Source organism: Ceratotherium simum, chromosome 24 (assembly GCF_057802395.1).
Source record: "Ceratotherium simum simum isolate JZ-2026a chromosome 24, ASM5780239v1, whole genome shotgun sequence".
Taxonomy (NCBI): Eukaryota; Metazoa; Chordata; class Mammalia; order Perissodactyla; family Rhinocerotidae; genus Ceratotherium; species Ceratotherium simum.
Genome location: NC_141923.1, coordinates 48,376,537 through 48,388,545, shown reverse-complemented (window position 1 = coordinate 48,388,545; position 12,009 = coordinate 48,376,537). Strand labels below are relative to the sequence as shown.

Genomic DNA, 12,009 nt, shown 5'->3' with positions numbered 1-12,009 from the left:
AGATAAACAAAAGCTAAGGGAGTTCATTGCCACAAGACCCCCACTACAAGAAGTGCTCAAGAATGCCCTCATCCCTGAGGGAAAAAAGAGAAAGCAATTCAAAGTTTTGAACAAGGAGGAAAATAGGTCGACAGAACCAGAAAAATTGCAGTCCTCTATCAAAATAGATTAGCAAACACTTAAATATAAAACCAAAGATCAAGGGAAAGTAAGCACCAAGCATAAATATAACCTCATCATGTTAAACGCGAACTCACAACACAAGAAGGAATAAGATGTGACAACGATAACTTAGAAGGGGAAGTGGAAAGGGATCGAATCGACTTACTCTAAGGGAATAAGAGGCCATCAAAAAATGGACTATCACATCCACAAGATTTTTTATATAAACCTCATGGTAACCACTAACCAAATAATCAGAACAGAATCACACACGATAAAGACAGAGAAAACTAAGAGAACCACCATACAGAACTACCAAACTAAATTGCTAGTGCGAAACACACGGGATGAGAAACAAAAGAAATGCAAAAGAACCAGAAAATGAACGACCAAATAGCAACAATAAGCCCTCCTATATCAATAATTACCCTAAATGCAAATAGACTGAACTCTCCAATCAAAAGACACAGTGATGGGATGGATTAAAAAACAAGACCCAACAATATGCTGCCTCCAGGAAACACATCTCAGCTCTAAAGACAAACACAGGCTCAGTGAAAGGATGGAAGAATATACTCCAAGCTAATGGCCAACGAAAGAAAGCAGGTGTTGCGATACGAATATCAGATAAAGTTGACTTCAAGATAAAACAGGTAATGAGAGACAAAGTGGGGCAATATATAATAAAAGGGACACTCCACCAAGACATATCACTTTTAAGTATACATGCACCCAATACAGGAGCACCAAGGTATAAAGCAACTATTAACAAACCTAAAAGGAGATATTAAAGTAGGGGATCTTAACACCCCACTCTCATCAATGGACAGATCATCCAGATGGAAAATAAATAAGGAAATAATGGACCTAGATGAAAAACTAGATGAGATGGACTTAATAGACATATACAGAGCACTCCATCCAAACACAGCAGATTATACATTCTTCTCAAGCGCCCATGGAACATTCTCAACATATGGTCATATGTTGGGAAACAAGGCATGCTTATATAAATTTAAGAAGATTGAAATCATAACAAGCATCTTTTCAGACCGTAACGCCATGAAGTTAGAAATCAACTACAAGGAAAAAACTGGGAAAGTGACAAAGCTGTGGAGACTCAACAACATGCTACTAAACAACCAACAGATCATTGATGAAATTAAGGAGAAATCAAAGCATATCTGGAGATGAATAAAAATGAAAATACACCGTACCAACTCATATGGGATGCAGCAAAAGCAGTCCTGAGATGGAAACTCATAGCAATATGGGCTCACCTTAACAAACAAGAAAAAGCCCAAATAAGCAACCTCAAACTACGCCTAACAGAATTAGAAAAAGAAGAACAAAGCCTAAAGTCAGCAGAAGGAGGGAAATAATAAAAATCAAAGCAGAAATAAATGAAATTGAAATTAAAAAAACAGTAGAAAGGATCAATGAAACAAAGAGCTGGTTCTTGGAGAAGATAAACAAAATTGACAAACCCTTAGCCAGACTCACCGAGAAAAAAAGAGAGAAGGCTCAAATAAATAAAATTAGAAATAAAAAAGGAGAAATTACAACAGATAACACAGAAAAACAAAAGATTATAGGAGAATACTATGAAAAACTATATGCTAACAAATTGGACAATCTAAAGAAATGGATAAATTCCTAGACTCATACAACCTCCCAAAACTGAATCAAGAAGAAATAGAGAAACTGAATGGACCAATCACAAGTAGAGAGATTGAAATAGTAATCAAAAACCTCCCAAAAAATAAAAGTCCTGGACCAGATGGCTTCTCTGGAGAATTTTACCAAACATTCAAAGAAGACTTAATACCCATCCTTCTCAAACTATTCCAAAAAATAGAGGAAGATGGAACCCTTCCCAACACATTCTACGAGGGCAACATCACCCTGATACCAAAGCCAGACAAAGACAATACTAAGAAGGAAAACTACAGACCAATATCCCTGGATGAACATAGATGCAAAAATCCTCAACAAAATACTGGCAAACCGAATACAGCAATACATTAAAAAGATCATATACCATGATCAAGTGGGATTTATACCAGGGACACAGGGATGGTTCAACATCACCAAATCAATCAATGTGATATACCACATTAACAAAACGAGGAATAAAAACCACATGATCATCTCAATAGATGCAGAGAAGGCTTTTGACAAGATCCAACATCCATTTATGATAAAAACTCTCAACAAAATGGGTCTAGAAGGAAAGTACCTCAACATAATAAAGACCATATATGACAAACCCACAGCCAACATCATACTCAATGGGGAAAAACTGAAAGCCAGCCCTCTGACAACAGGGACAAGACAAGGGTGCCCACTCTCACCACTCTTATTGAACACAGTACTGGAGGTTCTGGCCAGAGCAATTAGGCAAAAAAAAGGAATAAAAGGAATCCAAATAGGCAACGAAGAAGTGCAACTCTCGCTGTCTGCAGATGACATGATCCTATATGTAGAAAACCCTAAAGGGGCCGGGCCGGTGGCGCAAGCGGTTAAGTGTGCACGCTCCACTGCAGTAGCCCAAGGTTCGCTGGTTCGGAACCCTGGGCACGCACCGACGCATCGCTTGTCAAGCCATGCTGTGGCAGCGTCCCGTATAAAGTAGAGGAAGACGGGCACGAATGTTAGCCCAGGGCCAGTCCTCCTCAGCCAAAAAAAAGAGGAGGATTGGCAGATGTTAGCTCAGGGCGAACCTTCCTCACAAAAAAATAAAAAAAGAAAGAAAACCCTAAAGAATCCATCGGAGGGCTGGCCCCGTGGCTTAGCGGATGGGTGCACGTGCTCCGCTGCTGGCGGCCTGAGTTCGGATCCCGGGCACGCACCGACGCACCACTTCTCCGGCCATGCTGAGGCCGTGTGCCACATGCAGCAACTAGAAGGATATGCAGCTATGACATACAACTATCTACTGGGGCTTTGGGGGGAAAATAAGTAAATAAATAAAAATTAAAAAAAAAAAAAGAATCCATTGGAAAACTATTAGAAATAATCAACAACTACAGCCAAGTGGCAGGGTACAAAATCAACTTACAGAAATCAGTTGCATCTCTATATACCAACAACGAACTAACGGAAAGAGAACTCAAGAAGACAATCCCATTTACAATTGCAACAAAAAGAATAAAATACCTAGGAGTAAATAAGAATAAAATACCTAGGAGTAAATTTAACCACGGAAGTGAAAGACCTATACAATGAAAACTATAAGACATTACTGAGTGAAATCAATGATGACATAAAGAAATGGAAAAATACTTCATGCACTTAGATTGGAAGAATAAACATTGTTAAAATGTCCATACTACCTAAAGCAATCTACAGATTCAATGCAATCCCAATCAGAATCTGAAGGACATTCTTCACAGAAACAGAACAAAGAATACTAGCATTCATATGGGGCAACAGAAGACCCCATATAGCTAAAGCAATCCTGAAAAAGAACAAGGCTGGAGGCATCACAGTCCCTGACTTCAAAACATACGACAAAGTGATAGTAATTAAAACAGCATGGTACTGGTACAAAAACAGACACACAGATCAATGGAACAGAACTGAAAGTCCCGAAATAAAACTTCCTATCTATGGGCAGCTAATCTTTGACAAAGGAGCTAAGGACATATAGTGGAGAAAGGAAAGTCTCTCCAATAAATGCTACTGGGAAAACCAGACAGCCACTTGCAAAAGAACGAAAGTAAACCATCTTCTTTCACCATACACAAACATTAACTCAAAATGGATCAAAGACCTGAAGCTGAGACCTGAAACTATAAAAATCCTGGAGGCAAATATAGGTAGTACACTACTTGTCATCAGCCATAAAGGGATCTTTTTGAATTCCATGTCTACTCAGACAAGGGAAACAAAAGAAAAAATAAACAAGTGGGACTTCATCAGGTTAAAGAGCTTCTACAAGGCAAATGAAACCAGGATCAAAATGAATAGGGAACCCACCAGCTGGGAAAAAATATTTGCAAACCATATATCTGACAAGGGATTAATCTCCATAATATATAAAGAACTCACACAACTGAATTAAAAAAGACCAACAACCCAATCAAAAAATGGGCAGAGGAAATGAACAAAGACTTCTCCAAAGAAGATATACAGATGGCCAATAGGCACATGAAAAGATGCTCAACATCACTAATCATCAGGGAAATGCAAATCAAAACCACACTAAGATATCATCTTACACCCGTGAGAATGCCTAGAATCACCAAGACAAAAAGCAACAAATGCTGGAGAGGCTGTGGAGAAATGGGAACCCTAATCCACTGCTGGTGGGAATGTAAACTGGTGCGGCCTCTATGGAAAACAGTATGGAGATTCCTCAAAAAATTAAAAATAGAAATACCTTGTGATCCAGGTATCCCACTATTGGGTATCTACCCAATGAACCTGAAATCAACAATCCAAAGAGGCTTATGAACCCCTATGTTCACTGCAGCATTATTCACTACAGCCAAGACATGGAAGCAACCCAAGTGCCCCTCGACTGATGAGTGGATAAAGAAGATGTGGTATATATATACCATGGAATACTACTCAGCCATAAAAAAAGACAAAATTGTCCCATTTGCAACAACATGGAGGGACCTGGAGGGTATTATGTTAAGTGAAATAAGCCAGAAAGACAAAGACAAACAGTCCATGATTTCACTCATATGTGGAAGATAAACCAACACACGGACAGAGAGAACTGTTTGGTGGTTACCAGGAGCTAGGGGGGTGGGGGATGGGCACAAGGTGTGGAGGGATGCACTTATATGGTGACTGATAAATAATAATGTACAACAAAAATTTCACAATAAAAAAAAATGTGTGTGAGCATGTGTACAGAGAAATCAAATGACAAAATGCTAACTGGTGATCTAGATGAAGATTATACAGTGTTCACTGTTATTATTCTTGAACTTATTAAGTCTGAAATGTCAAAAATTGACAGAAGATAAAAGGTAAAACTTTAAATTTTTTGTTTTCTTCAATAGCTATTAGACATTTCCAACAAGATCTTTTGTAAGAAACTGAATTAAAAAATCATATATATTCTTTTCAGTGCTTCTATAAATAACTCTAGCTGGAATCAAAGAGTATTTGGTGGTTTTTAAAAAATGGTATAAAACATGGCACCGAACAACACATAATGTATCCAAGGAATAGCTCATACTTTATTAGGTGCTATGAGAATTTTAGTAAAATTTACATACTGTCCTCTATTTTTAAGGAGCTTAAAATTTGCTAAGAAATAGATAAAATTCAATGTCCAATTCCTATGGATCATTAACAGTATTCTAAACACTGAGTAAACTTGCTATCAGATAGTACACATTTAACTAAAGTTCTAATTCACTTTATTTATTTATTTTTTGTGAGGAAGATCAGCCCTGAGCTAACATCCATGCTAATCCTCCTCTTTTTTTGCTGAGGAAGACGGGCTCTGAGCTAACATCTATTACCAATCCTCCTCCTTTTTTTTTTTTCCCCAAAGCCCCAGTAGATAGTTGTATGTCATAGTTGCACATCCTTCTAGTTGCTGTATGTGGGACGCGGCCTCAGCATGGCCCAAGAAGTGGTGCCTCAGTGCACGCCCAGGATCCAAACCCGGGCCACCAGTAGCGGAGTGTGTGTACTTAACTGCTAAGCCACGGGGCTGGCCCTCTTTTTTTTTTGTGAGGAAGATCAGCCCTGTGCTAACACCTACCAATCCTCCTCTTTTTTTTTGCTGAGGAAGACTGGCCCTGGGCTAACATCTATGCCCATCTTCCTCCACTTTATATGGGACGCCGCCACAGCATGGCTTGACAAGCAGTGCGTCAGCGCTCGCCCGGGATCTGAACTGGCAAACCCCGGGCTGCTGCAGCGAATCAAGTGCACTTAACTGCTTGCACTACCGGGGTGGCCCCTAATTCACTTTAATATATAGGGTTTCACTACTAACTGTTTCTCTCCCCCTCCTAAAAGATTTAAAAAATTTTTTATAATCTTAATATATTTCACTATGAATGCAGTGAGGTTGCATCATGTAGACATTGTATTTCCATGAATTCCACCATAAGCCCTCAGGGAGAAAAAAATCGAGGATTTCAACAGCATAGACACCATTCCGCTAAATAAGCATACCTTCCCCAAGGAGCGCTAAGCAAAAGTATGAGAAGGAAGCTGTCCAGTTACATGTGCTTCTCTCCCTGTGTGCATTGTGCCAAGCTCTGATCACAGTATTTAAAGTGTTTTTGTGTAACAGAGCCCCTAACACAAGCCAACTTCTTCATCTGGTGCTCAACTAAAGAAATTTATTTTTCAAGTTTCTGAAGGAAAAACTAGCTATTTTACACTTCCGTGAGATGGAATGAATGTATATCATACTTTATGATCATTTTAAGTGATTTTTAAGGGTAATTTTAACTAAAACCTATTTTTTTGGTCACGCGCTAACTTCACAACCTAACTTGATCCTAACATGCAACTCAAACACAAGTGCACTCTATTTCATTATTATGGCAAGAACATGACACACTGTAAAGCAAGGATGACTTCTTTCTCAAGGCTATATTCAGAAACACATACCTCAAATCTAAGTCAACCCCATACATTTCTTTTTAGTTACTCCTGAGTCCCCCAACTTGCATTTTTTTCTCTGGATTATTATTTACCCTGATCTAACCCAACTTCTACCTTCTTCTACTCATAGAATCAGAGCCAGAAGAAACAGAAATCACATAGTGTCTTTCTCCCTCCAAGCTCATATAGCTATTGACTGGACACTTCCATTCAGTGAGTTCCATGTTACAACAAATTCCTTACTCTCCAACTAATATGAATTTTTACAGGAAGGTAAAAATTTAATTGTACAAAGCTTAAAAAAGACAATTTTAGGGGCTGACCCTGTGCCCTAGTGGTTAAGTTCAGCACACTCCACTTCGGCGGCCCAGGTTCAGTTCCTAGGCTCGGACCTACACCACTCATTGGTGGCCATGCTGTGACTCACACACAAAATAGAAGACGACCAGCACAAATGTTAGCGCAGGGCGAATCTTCCTCAACAACAACAAAAAAAGACAATTTTTATAAAGTGATACTAAAACAACACAGTGAAACAAAGCATCTTTCTGGCATTGAGAATCCTCAGCACTAAGCTCTGAACCCTATTGAACAGAACAGTTTTAATACTTCTCAAAGATCTCCACAGGAACATCAGGGAATCCCATAAAATTGGGCCTCTTCCTTAAAAATTTATTTTTTAATACAATTATTTTCTAATTTTATTCTCTAATGTTGTATTTCTATAATCCTTATCTCTGACATTTTATATTTTAGCTCTTTTCTTTAAAATAAAAAACAGTATACAGGTTTGAAATTTTTTAAAAAAAAGTGCAATAAATTTTAGAAATTCTATTTAAAGCTTTCGATCTAGATTTTCAAAAAATAAAACGGTGAAAATAATTTTTCATTTTCAGAATGAGGTATAAACACTGAGGGGTTCGATGTTGAGATTATTTGTCTAGCATCAGCCTAGACTAAGTCACAGATGCAAAAAGTTTCTGTGACGTCAGGATATAATTTCCTAAAGCCCACCTCTCCCTGGCATATACTCTTTCTTTTAAAAGATTAGTACAGAATGACAAATGTGTTTTATACTAAGATTTAAAAGGGACCTTTCAGATCTTTGACTTAAAGCCATAAATCTAAGAATCATGGTTTAACGACCTTAACTAAAGTGCAAAGTTCTCTTATAAAATTCTAACTAAATACGAAGATGTTGCTCACACAGAGTAGGAAGCGTTATTTACTTTTTTGGCTTGCCTAACCAAAGTGCCTAAACTGGGACGAACAGTCTACCTTCACAATAAGGCTGACCTTCAAGCACCAAACCAGAGTTGTGTCATAACCTTTTTTTGATCATAGACCTCTTTGAGAATCTAATGAAAGCAAAGAGGCCTCTTCCCAGAAAATTCCACGTATGCACATACACAGAAAATTTTAATACAATGTCGAGGAAAGGGATCAAAGAATCTATCAATCCCAGGAAAATAACTGCTATCACCGATTACATGGGAAGACAGCCTTAAAACATAAAGCTTTTGGTATTCACACACACGCCACTAAGAATAAGAAGGGCATGAGACAGGCATCCGGAGTTTGAAGATGTAGGAGAAGGCTGTGATACCTTCTGTTCCGTGGCCCCATAACTGCTCCCAGGCCACAGGTGCCTGGTTCAGCTAACTGTCCATCCCCGCTCTGCAACACCTTGAGACATGAGACCCTGTGCCATCTCATCCCTACCATGATCTACACCTCTTCTCATCTAGACACTGCAAGCTGCTTTGATCTACTTAAGCTATTGATAAGTAGCCATCCACACTGCCCTCTAATACCTTCAGTGACACAATGTACGGCTTCAGAAGGCAGGCCGTGCCAGTTTTAGGCAACGCTGAAGAATTATGAAGTGCTTTTCTTTTTTTTTTTTGTGAGGAAGATGAGCCCTGAGCTAACATCCATGCCAATCCTCCTCTTTTTGCTGAGGAAGACCAGCCCTGAGCTAACATCTATTGCCAATCCTCCTCCTTTTTTTCCCTTTCTCCCCCCAAAGCCCCAGTAGATAGTTGTATGTCGTAGTTGCACATCCTTCTAGTTGCTGTACGTGGGACGCCGCCTCAGCATGGCCGGACAAGCGGTGCGTCGGTGCGCGCCCGGGATCCGAACCCAGGCCGCCAGTAGCGGAGCACGGGCACCCAACCACTAAGGCCCAGGGCCGGCCCCTAAAATTCTTTTCTAATTTGACTAGCCTGGTTTGTAAGTTCTGAATGCTGCCTTCCTGAATTTCTCCTCTATTTATTCGCTAATAGGTAACAAAATAGCTTACCATTCCAAGTATCTAATCCTAAAATCAGGAGCAAAAAACAGTTTAGCTCTGCTTTTACCAAACAGGAAAGTCAGAATTATGCTGAAAAGCACTCTCTATTTGGAAGCCAAAATACAAGACCAGTACTGGTTCAGTTGAAGAAAGACACAAGGTTTCCAGGTACACAGCACTTCCTACCTTGTTGGGCTTCTTTTCACTGCATAAAAAATTAAAAATGCATCAACATTAAAAGATGAAGATTATAGTTACTTAAAATTAACATCAGATCTGTCTGCAAATAGTTAATTCTCTATATTTCTGTTTATGCCTGTGATTTTGTAATAAACAGTTTCTAATCAATGCAACATAAATACAGAAGCCATTACTTATTAATTAGATAAAGACTGGCTTTCACCAACTACAAGTTGTCTTGGTCACTTTCAACAGCTCCTTTTTCACAATCAGAAACATCTATTATTAAAACCAGTATATTAATAAGGTTCATTTTTCATATATAAAGCAATCTCTGATGCAAAAAGTTGTTTCCTTTGAAAATGAAATATCAACAATTCTATTTGATATTTTCTTCCTTAAATAATCCCACACTAGTGCTGGACAAAAGAGATTCACAAATATTTTGCAAACAGTGAGTGATTTAATCAAATCAGTTAAGAACAATGTTAACAACAAGTTAATTGTATAAACAATACAGCAAAATCTCATTTTCAAAGGGCTACCCAGGGGGGCTCTCTTTCCTGGGCTCTCAGAGAGTCAAATAACGCAGTCCTCAGCGGAAGGGTATCTCATTAGGCGTTTCTTTTGGCCCTTCAATTATTCACCTTCCCGCAGAGACACAAACAAGATCCACCTAAACGAATTCTGCCTTATTTTGCAAATTGCATCAAGGCACCATTTTGGAAACTGTATATGGAAGGTATACAACAATCCCTGGGTAAGAAATACATTTCCTGATAAGTAACTACTCCTCTACTTTTCCAGAATAGCTTAAAGAATGAATGCTGTGTTAAGATGCCCAAAAAAGCCTAAAAAGACAATGCCACACACATCGCCTTATCAGAACTATATTACATACAAAGGCACATTAAAGCTCAGCAAGACGGTCCTCCGAGCATTTACCTTGTGATAAAATCATCTACTGAATGATTTCAATTGATTCTTTCAGCTGAAAATGGTTTCACCATCATAAACAAAATATGTACTGCAAAATTTCTACACTTCATATTGTTGGATACCCTATTATGTAAAACTGAGTCAGTTTTAAATCAATCCAATATATATTTGTACGCAAGCAAATACTGTCAATCTCGAATTAGTTTAATAATGTCGGCTTTTTAACACAAAATTCTTTCACTAGCTTGTCAATATAAAATCGAAAGCTCGAAATAGCTTACTCAAAGCGCAGACTAGAGATAGTCAAATACTGCCCCACCCCTTCTAAGAGTGGATGACTGGAACATTTTAATACACTCCATCACGTAGTATCACAGCTCTAAAACCTTCGTATTGGCGCCAGAAGCTGCACGTTTTCCAGTACAGTTTATTCTTAAATAGATTTTGCATCATCCTCAATAGTAAACGTCACCAACTTTCAGATACTCTACAGATCCCCCCCTCAACGTTCTCTTGTGCCTTCTTCTCATTTCCTTTAACGTGAAGAATTAAGGAGTTTTCCCCAGTAACTACGCAATTAAGTTTATTAAATGGGAGGCTGCAATCACCACATTATGAATATTTCAGAGATTAACAAAACAAAATACAAAGAGAAAAAGGTCTATTTGCTTAACTACTGAAAAGTCTTACCTTTTTCAAATAGTATTTGCAGGATGCCAACCAAGATTTCCAAAATCCCCCTCCTCCAGCGTAAGTCTCCCCTCCCCCCATCTGGAAGGTCGTTACTTGGACCCGGCCGAGATGCTACTCACCGAGCCTCTCCACTAACTTGAGCATCACCCCTCCGATGTGCACCTCCCCGGTCACTCTGAGGGTGACATCGCGGTCCAGGTCCGTCACATGCACGCTCAGTTCCCACGTCCCGTCCGCATAGCAGCCATCTGGCATCCTGATCCCGTCCAGGGCCATGGCTCCTTCCTGCGCGCACGGAGGAAATGGCTCTCGTAAGCGTCACTCCCTCGAAGGCCGGCAAATCCCACCGAGGTGGCAGTCGGCGCGGGGGGGGAGAAAGCGGAGGGCCGGGGTTTCCGCCGAATCCGGGGGCGGGCGGGACGGAATCATGCGCCCCGCGCCCCTTCCCTGCGGGCGCCCGCGCCCCGGCCCGCACCCCGGCCCGCGCCCCCGCCTAGCGGACCGCGGCGGGCTTCACCTGCCGCCCGAGGGCCGCGCCGGCCCAGAGCGCCGCCCCGGGCTCAGCACCCGCCTCCCCACGCTCCCTCGGTGCCCGCCGGCCCGGCCCTCACCGCGCTCCTCGCGCTCCCGGCCGGAGGCTCGCGCGGCACAGGCGCGGGGCCGGCGGCGTCCGCTGCCTCCTCAGCCGCAGCGACTAATGGACTCCGGCCGCCGCAGCCCCTCTGCTGTCTGCCCGCGCTCCACCCCTGCTCCCCGCCCCTCAGTCCAGCCCGGCGCGGGCAGCGCTCGCGCTCCCTCCCCCGCCGCCGAGAGCGCCCAGGGCCGGCCGGCCCCACACCCCTCCCCCACGGCCGCGCTCAGGGCGGGGTGGGGGGGCCGCGCTCGGGGCGGGGTCGGAGGGGGGCCGCGCTCGGGGCGGGGGGCCGCCGCCCTCAGGGCGGGCGACGGGGTCGGGGCGGCCGCGCTCAGGGTGGGGTTCTGGGGTGGGGTACCGCGCTCGGGGCGGGGGCCGGGGGTGGACGCCGCGCTTGGGGCTGGGGGGGTGGGGGCCGCGCCGGGGGCGGGGCGGGGCGCGAGCTGTGCGGGGGAGGCGGAGGGGGGCAGGCGGAGGGGGGGAGGCGGCGGCAGCAGCAATCTGAGCCCGTGGAGCCGCT

General features: G+C 42.1%; 1 protein-coding gene across 2 annotated transcripts in view; it reads right to left on the bottom strand.

The window, feature by feature from the left end:
* FERMT2 (FERM domain containing kindlin 2) overlaps positions 1-11,585 on the bottom strand; it is an 89,655-nt gene extending 78,070 nt beyond the window's left edge. For both annotated transcript variants that reach the window (XM_087448518.1, XM_087448519.1), the window contains exons 1-2: positions 11,467-11,585; positions 10,975-11,140 (exon numbers count right to left, since the gene is read on the bottom strand). In XM_087448518.1, coding sequence (XP_087304644.1) covers positions 10,975-11,131 — 157 coding nt within the window. In that variant the 5' untranslated portion in view covers positions 11,132-11,140; positions 11,467-11,585. The remainder of the gene's footprint in view (positions 1-10,974; positions 11,141-11,466) is intronic.
* Between the last annotated feature and the right edge of the window lie 424 nt (positions 11,586-12,009).